This window comes from Lates calcarifer, linkage group LG10, assembly GCF_001640805.2.
Source record: "Lates calcarifer isolate ASB-BC8 linkage group LG10, TLL_Latcal_v3, whole genome shotgun sequence".
In the NCBI taxonomy this organism is placed as follows: Eukaryota; Metazoa; Chordata; class Actinopteri; family Centropomidae; genus Lates; species Lates calcarifer.
Genome location: NC_066842.1, coordinates 2,726,826 through 2,746,397, shown reverse-complemented (window position 1 = coordinate 2,746,397; position 19,572 = coordinate 2,726,826). Strand labels below are relative to the sequence as shown.

The window sequence follows — 19,572 nt, the reverse complement described above, 5'->3', positions numbered from 1 at the left end:
CACAAATGAACTGATGAACTGATTAGATTTTGATTAAGTTTAATTAAGGTCAAAGGTCACTATGATCGCACAAAACACGTTTTTGAAGATTTCGCACACTAAACTGCATCTGGATGTGTTGTCGGAGACATACAACTGCATTTCTAGTTTGTACTTGTAACCGATGTGAAACAATCAGAAAATAACGTTTTATTTCTCTGATTGACTGCGTTGTTCTTGCTAACATCGTTCCCTCTCTTTATTCACTCTTTAGCTAGCTTTTTTTTTAGCAAAATATTATCCATTCTGTACAAGACTCAGTGGTTCTGTAGTTTCCTGTTATTGTGATTCTGGCAAATTTAGTTTTTAGACACGACGCCTGACAAAATACAGCCAACTGTTTCTCCGTTAAAACGGCTAAACGGTGTCCTGAAACATGAAATTCCACCCAACAGATTTGATGTAAAAAAAAAGACATTTGCATTTTATTTTGATTAGAAAATAGCTGATATCAGGACAGTTTAAAGATTTGTTTTAAAAGTTTTAAAAACTGCTACAATTTTGTTTTTGCGATGAACTGCAAGCACCATCTACTAATGAGTGTCGCTGCCCCCTACAGGTTGCACATGGGAATAAAGTTAATCGCATCTAGTTTAAATTTAAATTCTAATTACATTCTTTCCCTCCAGTGAAAGAAACTAAATCTTGAAAGGATTATAAATATAAAACAAAACATTTTTAAAGATCATAAATCAGTTTAATCTTTTTAACCGTTTTCTATCGTTTTGTTTCTTTCTTCTGTTGCTGTCTGTTCTTCCTTCAGCAGGATTCAGCAGAGACTTCTAACTTCATTCATCTCAGATGTTTAATTTATTAATGAAATGCAGATTTCAGGTGGTATTTTATTTTTTATCTAACTGGAATCTCAGAGGGGAAACTCAGTGTTGTTCCTCCTGCAGGATTCCCACCACACAGACTTAGGTTTTCTGTCTCGTTTTTAGTTTTTATACTCAAACAGTTTTCGCTGTTTAGCGGCTGAAGACAGTTTCTTCACATGTTTTTATATTTCTGACAGTCAGCACTCAGGTGATCCATCAGAGCGGCTCCTGATGATCACCTCAGACGAGATGACATTTGATTCTGCTGTGTCTCGGTCCCAGCGGCGCTCAGGTGTCTGTTGCTGCTCGCTGACAGTGAAGGGGACTGACCTTCTACCCCCTCTCCCAGGAGCAGACATTTCAAACATTAAGAGCTGGGTCACCTGAGCTGTAAAGGTAGGAAACGTTGACAAAAAGAAGCTGCTGGATGGTTTTTACAGGCAGAACACAACAAGCTCTGTGCAGACAGGGAGAAGAGGGACCTAAATGATCCTGAAAGAAACACCGGAGGCATCAGCAGCGTGTTGCTGTTGTCAGTCCGTCCTCTGAGCTTTCAGCTCTTTTGACTCTGATGAAATCTGCCGTGAAGCTTTTAAAGCTTCACGTCTTTTTGTCATCAAACTTTAAAGACCTTCAGATGACTTTGTGGAGGCCCAGATCCTGCAGGGACTCCTGAGCACTCTGGAATATGCTGAGCAGCTCTGACGTAGTTTGAAAGAGCAACTCTGGTATTTTTGAAGCTAGACCTCATTGTGTGACTTATGGTTTTGGAGGAAATATTCAGATCCTTTACACAAGTGAAAATAGCACACAATAGCACAAACAAAGTAACTGATGGAGGCAGAAGTAGATTAGCAACTCCTGATTTCTATGAGGTAAAATTAGTACCAGACTCAGAACACAGGAGCTGCTGGAATACCACTGCCTCGATCTGTTAGTTTGTGTTATTGTGTGACTTTCAGTTGTAGAGGAAGTATTCAGATCCTTTACATAAGTGAAAGTACCACACAGTAACACAAACAAACTAACTGATGGAAGCAGCTGTGTTCTGGCAGCTCCCCACTTTCACTCTGTAAAATTCCTGTTTTTCCTCAGTGGAGTCGGTTAGTGATGTTTCAGGTCAAATAGAAAGGATCTTACTCTTTAATAAAAAGGTCCATCTCTTAAGGAATCCTATCCAAAACTCTTGGATCTTGTCAGTGCTTGTTCTCTCTTTTACGCAGACATGGGTTCGACTCTGTAACTACCTCTGCTGCTGGCTTAAAGGAGGGACAACAATGCCCTCCCCTCCTGCCTTCATACCTTTTATACAGAGCAGCAAGGCCAAATAATGATGCAGCATTCCCACCTTGGAGAACAAAGTCAACCCCATCCTAACCTCTTCTAACTCAGGAGTTCTCCTGGTGAAAAGGCCACGAGGTTGTGACTGCACCACAAACACACAACCTGCATTTTAGTGAAAACCTTTTATTCTGAAAGGATGAAATTCCCACATATAAAATCAGTTCTTGTTGGTTATGTGATGTAGATGTGTTGCTGATTCTCTGAACAGATTGTTCCTCAGAAATGAAGCTTCTTCACAGGAAACATGTAGCTCAAACAAACTTTGCTGTCGTCTCATGTAGAAAAATAAAAACCTCACAGAGGAAGGAAATGATGGCGACATACACAGACTAAAAGATACTAAATCTACAGTCAGAAGCATCTCTTGCAGCTGTTGTGCGTTTAAAAATCGTTCGTGCGGCGGCAGTGGCAGCAGCAGCGGAGGTGGTGGCGGCGGCAGTGCAGTCTCTAGGAGCAGCAGCGGTGGAGAAACTTTTTGAAGAAGTTCCTGAACTCTGTGTTGAAGACAGTGTAGATGACGGGGTTCAGGGCGCTGTTGACATAGCCGAGCCACGTCACGATGCTCATCAGGGCCGGTGGGACATGGCAGTCCTGACAGCGAGCTCGCATCGTATGGAGGACGAAGAAGGGAGTCCAGCAGAACAGGAAGGCACCTGGAAGAAGAATCAGAGATCAGACATTTGGCTACAGAAGGTTAGAAACACCAAGAACATCAGTTTGATTTTACAAGCATTTAGATCAACCTTTTCTTCCCCACAGGCTGATGTTTCACAATATTATTTAGTCTCCATACATCCAAATCTGTTTCATCATCATCTTAATTATTTTATACTTAATTAGTTAGTTATTCTGTAATTGGCTTGCACCGGGACCAGAGTATCCTATTTCGTTTCACCTCATGTTCACGTGTTGGAATGACAATAAAGCTCCTTGAATCCTTGAATCCTTAATTATTAATGTCCCTAAAAACCTGCCTACCTACCAACTTATCAACCCATCTAGCACCTACAGTGCATTCAGAAAGTATTCAGACCCTTTTACTTCAATCGAATCAATCAATCAGTTGAATTCACCTTACTTACCAAACTACATTTCTATCTACCTATCAACCTACCAATCTAATTTACTTACCAATTTCCCAACTTGCTAATTATGCACCAGTTTACCTTCCTATCTACACACCTCCAAAACCACCTAACTACCTCCAATCCTACCAACCTACCTACCTTATCCAGTTCAGTATTTGTGGAGTTTCTGACTCTGTTTATGGCAAATATTTTTGGCCTGTACAAAATGTTTTACTGCCCAGTATTGTGAGGCCCTACTCTCAGGCCACCACCTGAACTGTCAAGTAACGTGATGAAGCAGAGATTCATGAGAATTACCTGCATGCTGAGAATCGTGTCAGACCAGGCCTTTACGTAATAATTGGATTTCAGATTAAGGACCCGCAGGATTAGCTGCTGTGTGCTAAAGGGAAGCACTTCTACGCATTAGGACCAACATTGGCTGCTATTAATAGGCAAACCTTTTCCTAACTGATGTGTTAGTGCCTCTGAGCAGACATCAGAGGTTGGAGGTGAGGTGTTCAGGAACACACAGCCGCTTTGAGTAGACATCAACAGGGTGGCAGTGAGGCAGTCAGGTACCCACAGGGGGTGAATTCTTTTGTAACTCTAAAATAATTCATTTAAATGTTTGTGAACTAAGCAGTAGGGATTTCTGGCGTAACATTATCCACTTCCAGAATCCCTGAAGAAACAAAATAAGTCTTGAAAAGTCAAAACTCCTGCAGCACTTGAAGTATGAGGAACATTTGTACCTTGAGATTGACACATTTTGTCTTGTTTTGTCCAGTGATTTCTTCTTTCAGTAACACTATAAAGGATTGTGATTTTTAAATTCAGTTATTACATCACATCACTAATCCCAGAGTAATTTGTCCATACTTAGTAGTCGCTTTGAATTCACCAGGATTACAGGAACAAACTTGTCCAGGATGTGTTGAGCTTGGCAGACAATGTATGGATTAAGATGGATTTTAATCTTCAATTGCCTGATTAATCTTAAAATCAGGCCAAATTTCCACTAGCTTGCCTCAAGTTTTATCTGATGTTCAGTTTGATAGGGGTCGTGAGGTCTCATTAATCAACGACTGGATGGTGTTTTAATGTTTGTTTTAATATTCTTGTTGTTGCATAAGTACACTGTGCTGAAACTGAAAGAAAATTAAATTATCTGCATCTTCCAGCCACCTGTAGTTCAATATTGTTTGAGTTGAGTGCATGTAACTGGAATTGGTCGTGGTTAAGGTTAATTGGTCTTCAGTGTTTACATGCACTGTGAGCTCCATGTTGTGACTCGTTGATCCATACAGTGTCACCATACATTTGGATCTAGTAGAAAATATATAGTGTGAGTTTAACTCAACATACAAGGTTAATAAATTTGTACAGCGTCTGCCCAGCTCTGGCTTGGTTCAGGGAGGTGACTAGTTTTCCAGTCTTACTGTGTTGTGTCCTCCTAGCTGCTTCCTAGCCACTATATTCAGGAGTCTTTACTGCGAGGACTTCGTGGGTCCGCAAGTTCTCTGTTTTGTTTTTGCTTTTGTTAAATACAGATGTTTTGATGTGTTGTACCGAAATTGTGTTTTCTGTAAGTTTCAAGGTTCGGACTGATGTGAAAATTAAAGTCAGGTCAGGACAGATAGTAAACTGGGGGATCTTGGGGCCCATCAGCGCTGTGGGGTATCAACCAGAACGTGCAGGTCTCACAATAACGCTTTTAATACAAGTGTTTTTGGAGTTTTGACTCTTTAAGACTGTTTCCATTCTCCATATATCTTCCCCGAGCCCCCCCACCCCGATTTGCTCAACCCAACCGGTCGAGGCACCCTGAGTCTTGTTCTGGACAAGGAGTTTCATCTTGTCGCACAATGAAGATACTCTTTAATCCCTAGACCAGATCCTGATCCAGTCTTGATTGCGTGGTAGTGATGTTACTGACAGAACTGACTCACCCACGACGACAGGAAGCACCTTCATGGCCTTCCTCTCCCGGCTGTTGATCTTCGCCCTCTTCCTCCTGTGGGGGTCCGGGTTGAACTTGATCTCTGCGAAGCTCACCGTCGGCACGGGGCCGTCTTTGTACTCCGAGTGGAAGGGCCGGTCCGTGGACGGGTAGGTGGACGGTTCGTCCGGGTTGTCCGTTAGTTCCCGCTCTATGATGGGCGGCAGCGGCGGCGGCAGCGAGGCCAGCGGCGGCAGCGAGGCGGCGGCCTCCTGCAGCTTCCGACAGGCCTGGATGCTGTTCCGCAGCTTGGCCTTGCGCGCCTCCTCCCAGCGCCGCAGGCCGCGGAACATGCCGCAGTACAGCAGGAGCATGATGGGACAGGGGATGAAGAAGGAGCACACGGACGAGTAGAGGACGTAGTCGGTGCTCTCCAGTTTGCACTCGGTGGGGTCACGACCAGGCACGTTGTTGATGCCGAACATGATGGGCGAGGCCACGGCCAGGGCCAGGATCCAGGTGGCCGACAGGAGCACCACCTGCCGCAGGTCCACGTGCTTCCTGTTATAGTTGAGAGGGATCGACACAGCGATGAACCTGCGACAGGTGAGAGAAACTTTACAATCCATAAAGTACAAGACAATAAAAACACAGATAACCACTTCTGTCATCTAAGACTGAACACAAAGTCGCTTTTCTGTCTAAATAAATCTTCCTAACCTGAATCTGGTGGCAGAATCAGAGCACTCTCCTTTCTTTATTGTTCCCAAATGAGCCTTTTTTTTTTTATTTACAGCAAACGCTTGACCTGTCACAGTCAGAAAATCACAGGTGGAACTAATTAAACTAATGATGTTTCCTTCCAGTAATAATCGCAATGCAGCATCAAATAATGTTATTAGTCACACTGGTGATTGACGGGTCAAACTGTCTGCTGCCTCTACATTTGCAGCTGCAGGAAAAGTATAATTAGAGCTTGATGGTCTGAGCCACATCAGCACCTTTAGGCACAAAATCAGCATCTCCCGACAGGTGTTCACAGGTGATAAGACCTTTAAGGAAGAGCCAACAGCCAACACGACTTCTTTCATGATTGATATTAAAGATTAGCACAAGTATTTTTGAACCTTTGCCTTATAGAGGCAGCATTGAGCAAGAACCGTGTACTTTGCAACCAGGAGGATATCACTACCAGACTCCGTTGACAAAAACAGGAATTTTACCGAGCAGAACACAGGAGTTGCTGGAATTCCACTGCCTCCATCTGTTAGTTTGTGTTATTGTGTTACTTTCAGTCATGGAAAAGACGTATCCTGGTCCTTTACAAAGGTAAAAGTACCACACAATAACACAAACATTGATAGATTGAGGTGGACGTAGATAAAACAACTCCACTGCTCTATGAGGTAAAATTCATGTTTTTGTCAGTTGAGTCTGGTAGTGATAAAAGGGTTCTTTCTGATCAAACACAAAGGATCTTACCCTTTCATAAAAAGGTCTCTTTCTTCCAAATTCCAAAGATTTTTTTTGTCCCTATCAATCATTTACCTCCAGCCTTTCACCAAAAGTGAGTAATGGTATTTCCCAAGGTATCAAACTATCCCTGATTGAAATCAGTAGTTAGACCTTGAGACTGACCTCTCTGACTTTCAAACAAGAGATATTAATAACAGTCACTTCATTCACAGGCTCTGGGCTCAGGGGCCTCCTGACCCTTTGGGTCCTATTCAATAATCCATCTATGACTAGAGGCAGGTCATCAGTCAGTCTTCCTGCAGAGAGACCAGAAGACCACCAGCATCAGGTGGACTCTGCAGACTTCCAGGATCTGTTTCCTGCTAGTCTGTTGAATTATTCAGACTCTGTCATCCAGTTAAACCTCTAACTGCTTCAAAAAGCTTCAGAGCATCACCATCAGTCCACGTTAGCCTCACTGCCTCCATCAGTCTCTTGTGTTAATCATATTTCCTGGAGTCGGGACGTCAGATTTGAGGAGCTGCCCGGGTTCTCAGCCTCAGAGTTTCATCCTTCAACATCAGCCCGGGGTTCAGATAATCTAATTGAGTCAAACTAACGAGGGCAGAGCGAAGCTGGCAGTTCATCACTGCGGACACATCCTTCGTTTGGGGGCTTTAAATTGTTCTGTCTGCTCTGATTTTTCTTCTTTTGGAGCTTTTACGGGAAACAGACAAAAGGTCACTGTCATACTTCCACATCAGAGCAGGCCGTGGCGTGACTGTCTGACCCTGACGACCTGCAGGTGGAGATCTGAAACCTTCAGCGAGGCGTCCTCAGCGATCCTGACAAGACCGCTCAGGGTTCTCGTTTGATTGATCAGCCGGTTGTTCCTGGACGACCCTGACTGTGAGGCCGATTAAAACTCCGGATCTGACACAGAGTCAGTGAGTTATGGCTGAACTTCGACCTCTTCTTTTTAATAAACTGCACAGAGTTTCCTGTCATATTCCTGCAGGAGCTTCACGGTTTGTTTGACTGCAGAGCTGCAGCTAAATCATCAGTGTTGGGACATCTGTCGGCCCTTTACTTCAGGCTGGAATAGCCCTAATATCTCAACATGTGACCTCTGTTTTAGAGTTGGAAGGTCTGTGAACTTCTGCAGAGCTGTGTGCTGTCACTGAAGCTAAGTTAGCCGCTACTACATGGTCAGTAAACTGCAGAGATTTACTGCAGGACTGTTGTATTAGACTGTGTTAGCTTTAGCCAGGTGTTCCTAATAAACTGACAACTGAGTGTATAAATCAACAAATTCTCTCTGCCTCCTTCCCAGACAGGAGGCAAATATGTTAAATATGTTTTTAACCTGGGTAAGATTGTTTTTGTTTAGCCAGAAACATCGCTATACATCAGTGCCAGACTCCATTGGCAAAAACAGGAATTTTAGTGAACAGAGCACAGGAGTTCCTGGAATACTGCTGCTTCAATAGCTTCAATAGGTAGTTAGTTTGTGTTATTGTCTGACTTTCAGTGGTGGAAGAAGTATTCAGATCCTCTACATAAGTAAAAGTACCACACAAAAACACCAACAAACTAACAGATCAAGGCAGCTGTATTGCACATACTGCTCCGTAAAATTTCTCTTTTTGTCAATGGAGTCTGGTACTGACATACAGCACTGTTTCTGGATTAACAAGCTTCCAGGTCCAGATTTACTTAAGTTATCCTTTAAGAAGAGCATTAAATCATCATTCAATCATATTCTCACACAGACTCACCCACTGTTTTTTTTCCCCTTCAGGTGAGAACTTACCTGTCGATGCTGATGGCGCAGAGGTTGAAGATGGAGGCGGTGCACAGCATCACGTCCATGGTCATCAGACTGTCACAGATGGTGGTGCTGAGGGTCCATATGCCATCTTGGAACTGGAGCACACAGAGACATGTTCAGTACGGTCACTCACACTCATACTCAAACATACTACTTACTCGAGTACTGTACTTAAGTACAAACTGGAAAAAAAACTTAATATGCAAAGTAACTAGTAACTAGAGCTGGTAGATGAATGCAGTGCAGTAAAAACTACAGTATTTCTGTCAGAAATGTAGTGGAGTATTGAAGTATAAAGTAGCAGAAAATAGAAGTACTCAAGTACAAGATTACTGAGTACTTCTTCCAGCACTGACAGACAGATGCAGTAGATCTCATCAGAAGTGGAATTCTATTTACTCAGGTGCTGTATTTAACTACAGTTTTGAGGTAGTTTATGTGAGTATTTCTAAATGATACTACTTTATACTTCTACTCCATTACATTTATCTGACAGCTGTAGTTACTTCACAAATTAAATGAAACATATAATGAGTACTTTTACTTTTCATACTTAAAGTACTGGTATTACTTCCTCTCGTGTCTGAGTTGTTTTGTTTTAATTTGTTTAGTTTGTGTTTGTTGAGACGACAAAAACAAAAACACTTTAAATGACAGAAGATAAAACATGGAGGAGGAAACGACAGGAAATTATGATGAGTGGTTTGAATAAATGCACAGAGGAACAAAAGCACGAACTGATAAACACTCAGCTGAATAATGGATCTGTTTTTATTGTTTTTATTGTTTTTTTTTTATCTATTGTGATGGCGGGGCCCCCTCATTGACCTGTGGACCCTGGACGAGAGCCGAGGAATGTACAGACTATTGTTCTCTGCAGCTCGCAGAGACAAAGACTGAGTGATGCTAGCAGGTCAAGTGTTCGCCAAACAGCTGCGAACTCTCGTAAAGTTAAAGATTAAAAAAACAAAACAAAACAAAAACAAAAACAAAGAAAACTTTTAATGATCCAACGAGGGTGAAAGAAGTGACGTTAGCGACTCGGCTGTCATGTAGAGAACAAATAAAATCAGAGTAAATTATGTTAAATGTGTTTAGGCTAATCAGTGACGTCACGTTTAAGGGGGCGGGGCCTCGCCAGGAGTCACCTGGAGTTCAGAGCTGACAGTTAAAGGGACAGTTCACTGAATTTAAAACAGACATTCATGTGTTGTTGATCTGCAGGACTAAAGGGCAACAACAAAACAAAAATACTAATAAATAAGTAGATAAATCTAGAAAATAAAATACATGAAAAAAAAATTAAAAAGTGAATAAATAAAACTCATGAAAATATAAAATAAAGGTACATATATATTAATGAGTGAATCAGATACATGTAAATTAAATATATAGATAATCTAAAAAACATACAAATATATCAAATTACTTTAAAAATAAAAAATAAAAATAAATATATTCAAATAATTTATAAAATTGATGCATGTATACAAATAGATACATGAATAAGAATTAGAATAAATAAATACCCACCCATGCAGAAAAAAAAACATTTTAAATGCAGGAATATATATTAAATGAATGAATGAATGAATGAATTAGGTACAACTAAATGAAATGAAATAAATCAATCAGAAATGAATACCCCTGAAAACAACATATTAGATATATATCAACATAAATCAAAGACCAGAATTCCTTAAATCCGTCTGTAAATCTGAACAGGTGAAAACCAAACACCTTAATTTAAGAACACTTCACTTTCCCTTCAGTTTCTGCATCACTTCCACAGCAGGAACATCATCTCAGCCCATTAACGAATGGATCAATTAACAGATTATAAGATATTACAGTGCATCTAACCTGTGTAAACACCTTAATATATCACAACACATTAATTACATCCCTGAAATCCCATTAAAACCTCATTAACGAACCTAATGTGACTCTCAGGACCTCCTGCACTCTGCTCGCTAAAATTCCTGTGTGGAGTCTGGTATAGTGATATGTAGTGATGTTTCTGGATCTTTCTAGACCAGATCTCCTGTCCATAATGTTGTCAGACACTGATAATAACAATCTGAGCCTGTTTACTGGGAGTTATTCTTAAATCACAGACCTAAAGACCTGAACTGAACTGAACTGAGCTGCAGGATCAAAATGTCACAAGGTTTAAGAAACAAATACTTCGTCTGACTTTTAACCTGTTGTTTCCTCCTGCAGCATGAACCCTATGAAACAAAATCTAATGTTTCCACCTTAAAAATCCACTATTATTTTGTACAATATTGATGTAATTAAGATGTTTTAATGGGATTTTAAGGGGATAACTAATGAATTGTAATGGGTTTTCAAGGGACTTTGACTGTGTCATGGCAGCCATCCCTTAATTCATTACAGACTTTAATTTTTCAATTAAGGTGAAAGTCCAGGGAAGTCTTTGGTAACATTTTACCCTTTAAATAAATAAAACCTTTAAATGTATGATGATCAGTTCATTGATCTGTTAGTCATGGCTCTGGAAATTAAGGTGTTTAAAAGATTTTAATAACACCTTAAAATGAGCTTTTTAAATAAAGGTGTTTTAAGGGGGTCTGACACACTAATGGAGCTCAGTAGAAATGTTTGAGTCCTGTATCTGGACTCTGTGGGACCCCTGGAGCTTTGGGTGCAGCTGTGCCATGAACAGGTAAAGTCCAGAGTGTCTCACCTGTGCTCACACTCACCTCTGAGTAGACGAAGAGCGGCAGCACGAGCACCGCGAGCATCAGATCCGCCACCGCGAGACTGACGATGAAGTAGTTGGTGGTGGTCTTCAGCGCCTTCTCGGTGAACACGCTCAGACACACCAGCAGGTTCCCGCAGATGATCACCACGATCAGCAGCACCCCGAACACCAGGGCGGGCAGGTTGTGTCCTGCCGGTGCCGCTGCCTCCGGTGCCGCTGCTGCCGCGTCCGTGACCGCAGCCGCCGCCGCTGCCGCGTCCACCGCCTCCGCCGCCACGCTCAGATTGGCCGCCATCTCCGCCGCGGCTCCTGCGCTCCGTCCCGGTCCGAGCCACAGCAGCGCGGCCACCGGGATCTCATGAAGGCCGGGTCGGACTCAGGTCCCCGCACCGTGGTCTCATCATGGTGTCAGACTCAGACTCTTTGCCGTGCCGCTCCAGAGCGCTCCGCTGCGTAAAAACTCCGCGTAAAGCACAAAGGAAGGTTTGTCAGTTTGATCTTATTCACAGAGTAAAACACATATTAAAACATAACGATCAAACAGATGCTGATAAAGTTCCGCGTCTCTTCCTGAAAAGAAACATTTTGTCCCGTGAAAAAAAACAACTCAGACGAAGTTTGATCCAGGACGCACTGAAATCCTCAGACCGTCAGAGAGCTGCTGATAAACCTCCTCCGTTAGAGTCCCGTGCTGTGGAGTAAAGACCATCTGGAGGGTTCCCCCGGTCGGACAGCGGTGAGTGAGTCGGGCTGTGGGTGTTCTCAGCTCCGGTGTGTGTTTACCTGCCTGCGCTGCTAAAAGGCCACCGGGGCCAAATTAACCGATTAAAGCCGCTTAGCAGCTGCGCTTTACGGTGTCCTTCAGTCCTTGAGCTCCAGCAGGAGACACGGTTTGTCCATCTGTCTGTCGGTCTGTCCGTGTGTGTGTGTGTGTGAGAGAGTGTGGGGGGATATATGTGAGCGTCCGCTGCAAAAAATACCCCCAACTTTTTTTAAAACATTAAGTTGAAAGTGAAGGAGACAGATTCTTATTATCGAACAGAGAATTGTTTTTCTAACAATATAAAAATTCAATATAATATAAATACAGACAATAGATCACAGAGGCACGGCGTGATTCTTCCTTTTTTTAAATCCACATTTGAACCATGTGATCCACCGGAGTTTAGAATAAAGTTTTATGTCTAATATGGGATTAAAGAGGTCAGTTTCAAAATAAAAGCCCTGGAAACAGTTGGAGATTAAAACATGTTGGGCAGGACATTTTTTGCAGTGTGGGGTGAAGGACTGAAGCTCAACATCTGGATTCCTGTAAATTAACATCAGAACCAGACTGAAATTACTGGCTGTTCTCTTCATTTAAAGTTTAATACTCCGCCACAAGTCTTAAAGCTACGGTATCATACGCTCCCTATAGGCTGCAGTGTTCCCCACAGCAACAACACAAAGAAACAACCACTAAACAAAAGTCAGGAGCTTTTAGTTTAGTCTGATATCTTATCAAACGTAGTTGCTTACATTTTCAAGCGACGTGTACTTTCTTACTGAGTTTATTTGTTTACGTTTAAGAGCTTTGATATGTGGTTGCTGAGGTGTTTGAGTTGCTACCATTGTGTTGCTGGGTGGGTTCTAAATGGCTGCCAAGGTTTTACTGGAGGATATGAGTGTGTTTGAGATAAATTTTACATGTTGGTTACCATGGTGTCGATACATGGCTGTAATGGTTGCTATGGTGTCGATACATGGCTGTAATGGTTGCTATGGTGTCGATACATGGCTGTAATGGTTGCTATGGTGTCGATACATGGCTGTGGTGGTTGCCGAGTTGTTGCTATGGTGTTGGGGAGCATAGCTGGGTGGTTCCCTGACTTTTCTTGCTATGGTGTTGCCGGCTGGCTGATAACTTAATGCTCAGGTGTTCAGGTGGTCACTGAGGTGTTTCTATCACTGGCATCTAAAACATCCTGTAATAAAGTGGGAATGCTCCAGAAACAGGTGGAGCTGGTTCACTACAAACAGAAACATTAAAACATTTTATTTCAGTCAAAGTGGAGTTTCTGATATGTTGCAGTTCCTTTAGTCAAAAAATAAGAGTCTCCTCCTGTCATCCAACAGGAGGCTAAAAATAGTCCTGAGAGTGATGGAGGTCACACTGAGTCCCTGAGGGAAACTGACCAGTCCGACAGGCTGCCAGTCTTCCTCTGCTCTGTGTTTACATTAATCAGATGTATGAACGGATGGAGTTTGTGGTTGGTGATTATCTCAGATCTCAGAGTGTTTATCAGGACGTCAGAGCTCAGCTGCTGTTTTCACTCCGTCAGTCAGAAATCACAGCCGCCGGTCAGACTGAACATCTGAACATCGGTCTGAATCTCAGGAAACACAGAGTCAGTATTTATAAAATCCTACCTGATGGGATGGAGCAGTGCTATGAAGGACACTGATGTTGATTTGTACTTTTTAATGAATACAAAGCGTGATGAAATAGTCTCATATTTCAACACATTTCTGTTGAGTCTGGGGCAGTGAAGCACATTTTTTCTCCACAGTTTTTGTTGTGGTTTCTCTTGCAGTTTTCTCAACTTCCATTTATCTGTACATGGAAGGAGTATTTTCTGACGGCTCTCGCTGCTTCATCACTGTCATTTTTCCACTGCCACTGCCCTTCAGTTTGCTTCAGGATCCAACAGATGCTTCAACATCCTCCTCCTCCTCATCTTCATCACATCCCTCCATCCTGACCTTCCTGCCTGTGGCTGAGAGCAGAAGGAGCAGAGAGAAGAGAAAAGAGGAGGGAGGATTGTTGCTGCTTAGTCTCATGAATTCAAATTCAGATTTTTTATCCACATGTATATACCATAACTCACAAACCTGGTTCTTCCCAGAACCTGAATTTCAAGGAACCTTCCATTCATTCATCCAGGACCTTGGACTCCCTGTCATGTCACTGTGGTCTGAAGGCGATGAGGTGATTTTTAATTTGAGGTCTTGTCGTCTGCAGGGCTGACGGATCAGCTGACGTCATCCAAACCTCGAGGGACGAGGGAGGAGAGGCGATGGGCACACCTCCTGTCTGTCTCTGGAAACACACCTCTATTAATAATTTAGTTATGATTTAGTTTAGTTTACCCTCCAGCAGCTGAGTGGACAGAGAACCGGTCTAACACTGCTGCAGGTTTTCTGTCTCTCGTCTAAAACCAGTTTGTAAAAATCAGACATTTAAATCAGAAATGTTCTCATCATTGTTTCCTAAAACTGATTGACCCTTGACCCCTCCTCAAGGACTACAACCTACAACCTTGTAAGAATAACTGTACACTGGAGGCAGTTTCATTCACTGTTGGAGGTCTTTAAAAAGACAGTTTAATTATATTTACAAATATGCAGTTATTATAGACAACCATTTTTCATACAGGAATACATATCATAGCCTCAAAATTGTACAAAATAATAAAAAAATAAGTAATTAGTAACAACGCAGAAAAACTGTCTTTAAAAATCTATAAAAACTTAAATGTCTATGAAACCTCCTGAGTGACCCCTAAAACCTGCTCAAGGACTCATGTATCTCTTGGAAGACCACAGAGACCAACTCAAGGATACCTGGACTCCACTGAAAGGTTCATACAACCTCTACAAGGCTCACTGGGAACTTCTCAAGTATAACTACAACTTCCTTCGGATAATGGGGACCATATCCTGTACAGTAAGGACCAGTAGGGCATTGAGGACCCTTGGAGCCACCTGAGGGACCCCTAAAAACCTAGAATCCACTAAAGGGCCCATACAAACACCTTAGAGACCCAACAATTCTTTACAGGAACCTCTGGGACATTGACGACCACTGGAACCACCTTAAAGGCTCTTCAAGTAAAACTACAAACTCCTTAAGGACTCTTAAAACCTACTCAGGGATCCCTGGACCTCCTCCAAGACCACAGGAATAACCAAATTATGGAGCCACAGAACTTCATCAAGGACCCCGTGGACTGCTTAAGGACCCACAGAACCTTCTCAAGCACCACTACAATCTTCTTTAGAGCTACCAAAGGTTCCTGACAGACCCATAAAACTTAATAATGAAAAATAATCAAATCTAATCTGTTCATTGAGTGCAGTGTTTATCCACAGACTGAATCAGCTTGTTAGGTTTTGAGCAGAAATTAAGCTTCTTGCAACTTGAAATTAAAGATGTGTTTGTGTTCAGGAGGCGAAGCCGATGGTGCCGGCGTTCGTCAGAAACCTCACTCCGGATAATGAAAACAAAACACTCAGTCGATGCGAGGCTGTCGGAAATAGACGTCCACACCGGGCTGCTTCATTTCACAGAACATGTTTTAATTTGTGGCAGCAGAGATGAGTCGGCGCCTCCTGATGATCAGCTCAGCCTCCGTCTGTTTTACATCCTCAAGGACTGAAAGTAATCACAATGACCTGCTGGATTTACCACGTACACTCTGCCTCTGGCTGCTGCTCTGATTGTATTTATTATCTGTGAAATGTTCACAGTGAGCACTGGAATATCTTATAAAGTCTCAAAGTCTCAAGGACCTCCTCAAGGATTCCCTACTACCTACTCAATGACCACTAGCGACCACTATAGATATTTGAGAGAGTACATAAAAGAGCATTAGGAGGATAGTAAATCAACTACATTACAATACACAACACAGTAGTAAATACACAGACTCAAGGACTCCTGGAACCTCCCCAAGGGTCCTGATAAACCTCTCAAACACTCCTGGAACCATCTCAAGGATTGCTGTAGTCTCTTTACAGATCCCTGGAACCATCTCAAGGATCCTTGTAGCATCCAGGGCAACAGGGGAACATTAGAGGCCAGTAGTGCCTCTTCAAGGACCCCTGGAACCTCCTTGAGGATAAACACAATCCCCTTCAAAGCCCTTAAAACTATAGGACATGTAAGATCTCATTATAAACCCTTAAACACCCTGAAAACCATCTCAGGGACCCCTAGCACATCCTTGGCTACTCCCGTAGATGTCTCAAGGACAGAACCTCCCTCCTTTTATGCCATTAAAACTTCTCAAGGACATCTACCTTAAACATCCCCAGAACACTCTCAAAGATCCTTGGAACCTCCTTTAAAAATTACCAAACTTCCTAAATGCACCATTAGAGCATTTCAAGGACCCCTGGATTGTTGGTCCCTTTTTAAGGGTCCAACCCTCAAGTACCCCTACATCCCTCATAGGTAGATAGACCTAAGGACATCAGCATCTTCCTTATATGTCTCTTGAATGTTCTTTAACATCCCTAGAACCATCTCAAGGACCAACAGAACCTCCTTTAATGACCTTGAACAAGGACATTTAAAACTGCCTTAAACATCCGTAGAACCTCAGGAACCTCCTTTAAAACTTCCAAAATGCTCCCTTAGAGCCTCTTCAAGGCTTCAAGGACTCCTGGAATCTTCTTAAATACACCTACTGTAGATAGATTAGCATTTAGTTCTTTTATATTTACAACCTTTCTTGTGTTTGTGTTGTAATCTCTGCAGGTTTTACTGACCAACGCTGCCACCTACTGGTCAACTTTAAACATTACAGCAACAAAACAAACGCATAAACAGAGAGTCTGTATTTCCCTTTTTATTTTTAATATTTTATTTTTGTATAAAAAATGGAAAAATCTGTAACCTGTAAATCTCACTGTCAGTCCCTTTCAGAAACGAAATGACAGTAAACCTGTAACAGGTATAAACCTACCCAGAATTCAGTGCAGTAGTAAGTACAGATCAGAACAACAAATAAACAGCAACAGACATTTAAATAGATCAATAGACTCACGATAACATCGTCAGAGACTTTGAGGTTAAAACAGACAAAGCTACTCAGACATGTTAAAGTTTGAGTCCAGACAGGAAGCTTCTGTTAAAGACACAGTGAGGGATTTTTCGTCCCGCTGTTGCGTCATCACTCCTCCAGGCCGCCGAGGCCGTCGCTGAGCAGGAAGTGAGGTCGGAGCAGCGACAGGATAGGAGCCCTCGGGGCCCCAGCGAGGCAGTACGCCTCGTCTACGCTGACGCCGTGGGACCGCAGCGTCCGCAGGGCGGCGCCGCAGCTTTCCCTGCCGCCAGTCACCGTCACCAGGACGATGCTGAGAGGACTGTCGAACGCGCCAAACCGCCGCCGCATCTCACCGAGCTGAGCCAAGAAGGTCTGCAGAAGAAGGAGGTGAATATAAGTCATCGTCTACGTCAGCTCTGAAGAAATGTGTCGCACAAATTTGTGAGTACCTGAGCGCCCTGTCGGCTAGCTGGCGTTGGGTCGGTGTCGGGCCGGATGATGGCGTCTCCAGAGAATAAAACTTTGAGCTGTTCTGGTGGACAGGAAGCTGAGTGCTGGTCCAGCAGCGCAGAGAGAACACCTGGACCGACGACAAGAAGGATGAATCAAACTGACCATCGACTGACCACATCAGGATTTTCAGGAAAATAAAGTCCTGACCTTTCTGAGACGCCTGCGACGCCTCGTTTCTGTCCGCCGACAGGAAGAGCTGCACGTTATTCTTCAGTAAACTCTCGACGAAATCCTCCTCGCTGGAAAAACAAAACCTGCTGACGTCAAGACCTGCAACAGGGCAGCGATAACGTCACACCAGGAAGTCAACGCTGACACTGACAAGATGATAAACTCCTGGTGCTGCTGATGATGCTCAGAGTTAAATTACCGTAATGTCTGGTGCTGCTGATGATGCTGGAGCTCCGCTGCTGCTGCTGCGTGTTGGTGGTGATCAGGACGACGTCGAACAGCAGCGACTCATCAGGATTCTCCTCCAGCAGACGTTTATTCACTCTCTGGAGCGCCTGAAGAGGAAAAAACCCACAAACAATCGGGTGTTATTCTACAGTTAGGAACTACTTTCAGTGGCGGATTAATTCACATTTGCTGAGTATGTACATGGGATTGTGTTCAGATCAGTCTAAGTTTTAGACTGATGTTTCAGCGTTGAACTCTGACCTGGAGAAGCGGGAAAGCCGTGCCCACTTTATACACCTCATCACCATCATCAGCTCCAGGCTCAAACACAGCACGAGACGTCACCTGCAACGACCACGGCACGATCAGCATCCTTCTGCAGAGGAGACACAGAACCTGCATCTTTAAATCAGAGATTTCCCCCTGGGCATCAATAAAGTTTCATCCTCAGCTATAATAATACATCAAAATGTATTGGTTGATTATATTTTGTATTATTAATCTGAAAACAAAATACTCATAACCAACACCGAACTAACTGGCAACCAATACAGAATAAATATAAAAATCACTTTCAGACAGAAGCAGAACCAACATGGAACACTGCTTATAATAACAACAAAATAACTGAATTTTAAGTGGAAGCTGGCCTTCGACTTCATGCAGATATTATAAACTTCAGTATTCTTACACAGATTTTTATATGTGAGAAAATATCATGTTATTTTATATTTTCTCACTTTCCTAAAGAATATTTTTGCTTGTTTATTTCAAAATCCCTGCAGTCTTTGCAGAAACGCTTCTGAATTTTAGCCTCATATTCTCCGATCCGAAACCCCTTTACAAAATCTGCAACTTAAGCATTGCGTCGTTAAATGGCGAAGGTATGTCAATGTTAAAAAATGACTCAAAGTGTTATTGAAATGATTAGGTCCCGCCAGTTAAATCGGCATATATTACATACTCTATGCAGCCACGCTTCCATATCATTTTAGCTGTTCATGCAAGTTTGTCACTTCCAAATTTCCTACACTCTAATGGGACGTTTTTAAGATTTAAGAGTTTAAAATTTAGTGCAACATCCGGCTGCATGAAATTATTTATGGGCCGAATTTAACAGAAGTCACTAATCTCCCAAGTTGAAAGACTTACTTGATATTTTCTATGAAAAAAAGGAAGTTTCTGTCTGAATACATGATTATTTGAATGGAGTCTGGTGGGAAACTCTGAGAAACGGCAGAGTATACAGCGTGATATCTCATATTTTTGACCGTGCTGTATGAGATTGATTCTGCAGGTGTATGAACTTACCTGTCTCACTTTCTCTGGGGCCGAAACAGCCCTAAATAACCTGCTTCAGGTAAGTCTTACCTGCTTCACGTCGGTGTTTTGGACCGTGGAGACCATGTCCGCCTCTCAGCCGAGACTCTGCACGTTATTAACGGCTTTAACGGACTCTATCTACCTGTTCTGTTTACCTGTTCACATTAACGACACATTAAGTACAACAGACTGAACAGTCTGTCAAACTACTTCAAAGTTCCCCCAGAAACAGACAAGTGTTTATTTAGGTTCCGCCCTTTGGGTTCCGCCCGACCGACGTTCGATAAGAACGCAGCGTGATGG

At 42.7% G+C, this 19,572-nt stretch overlaps 2 protein-coding genes across 2 annotated transcripts; both read right to left on the bottom strand.

The window, feature by feature from the left end:
• Nucleotides 1-18: 18 nt before the first annotated feature.
• On the bottom strand, nt 19-12,151 carry LOC108893793 (D(4) dopamine receptor-like). Its single transcript, XM_018692152.2, has 4 exons — nt 11,223-12,151; nt 8,479-8,591; nt 5,221-5,807; nt 19-2,854 (listed from the first exon to the last, which is right to left on the bottom strand). Exons 1-4 carry the CDS (start codon nt 11,517-11,519, stop codon nt 2,649-2,651), a joined length of 1,203 nt encoding a protein of 400 aa, XP_018547668.1. The 5' UTR covers nt 11,520-12,151; the 3' UTR covers nt 19-2,648.
• Nucleotides 12,152-16,821: 4,670 nt separating this feature from the next.
• On the bottom strand, nt 16,822-19,523 carry LOC108893779 (cytosolic 5'-nucleotidase 1A). The gene is given in 7 exon segments (XM_018692127.2): nt 16,822-17,406; nt 17,484-17,614; nt 17,695-17,817; nt 17,918-18,053; nt 18,208-18,291; nt 18,293-18,322; nt 19,318-19,523. Coding segments are annotated over 7 exon segments (786 nt in total). The 5' UTR covers nt 19,354-19,523; the 3' UTR covers nt 16,822-17,160.
• Between the last annotated feature and the right edge of the window lie 49 nt (nt 19,524-19,572).

What these genes read in the sequence shown, in the direction of transcription:
- LOC108893793 (XM_018692152.2), bottom strand. Translation starts at nt 11,519, where the DNA reads ATGGCGGCCAATCTGAGCGTGGCGGCGGAGGCGGTGGACGCGGCAGCG. An exon ending in TGCGCCATCAGCATCGACAG is followed by an intron (nt 5,808 to 8,478) that starts GTAAGTTCTCAC and finishes CACCTGTCGCAG; the next exon opens with GTTCATCGCTGTGTCGATCC. An exon ending in GGTGCTTCCTGTCGTCGTGG is followed by an intron (nt 2,855 to 5,220) that starts GTGAGTCAGTTC and finishes TTCTTCTTCCAG; the next exon opens with GTGCCTTCCTGTTCTGCTGG.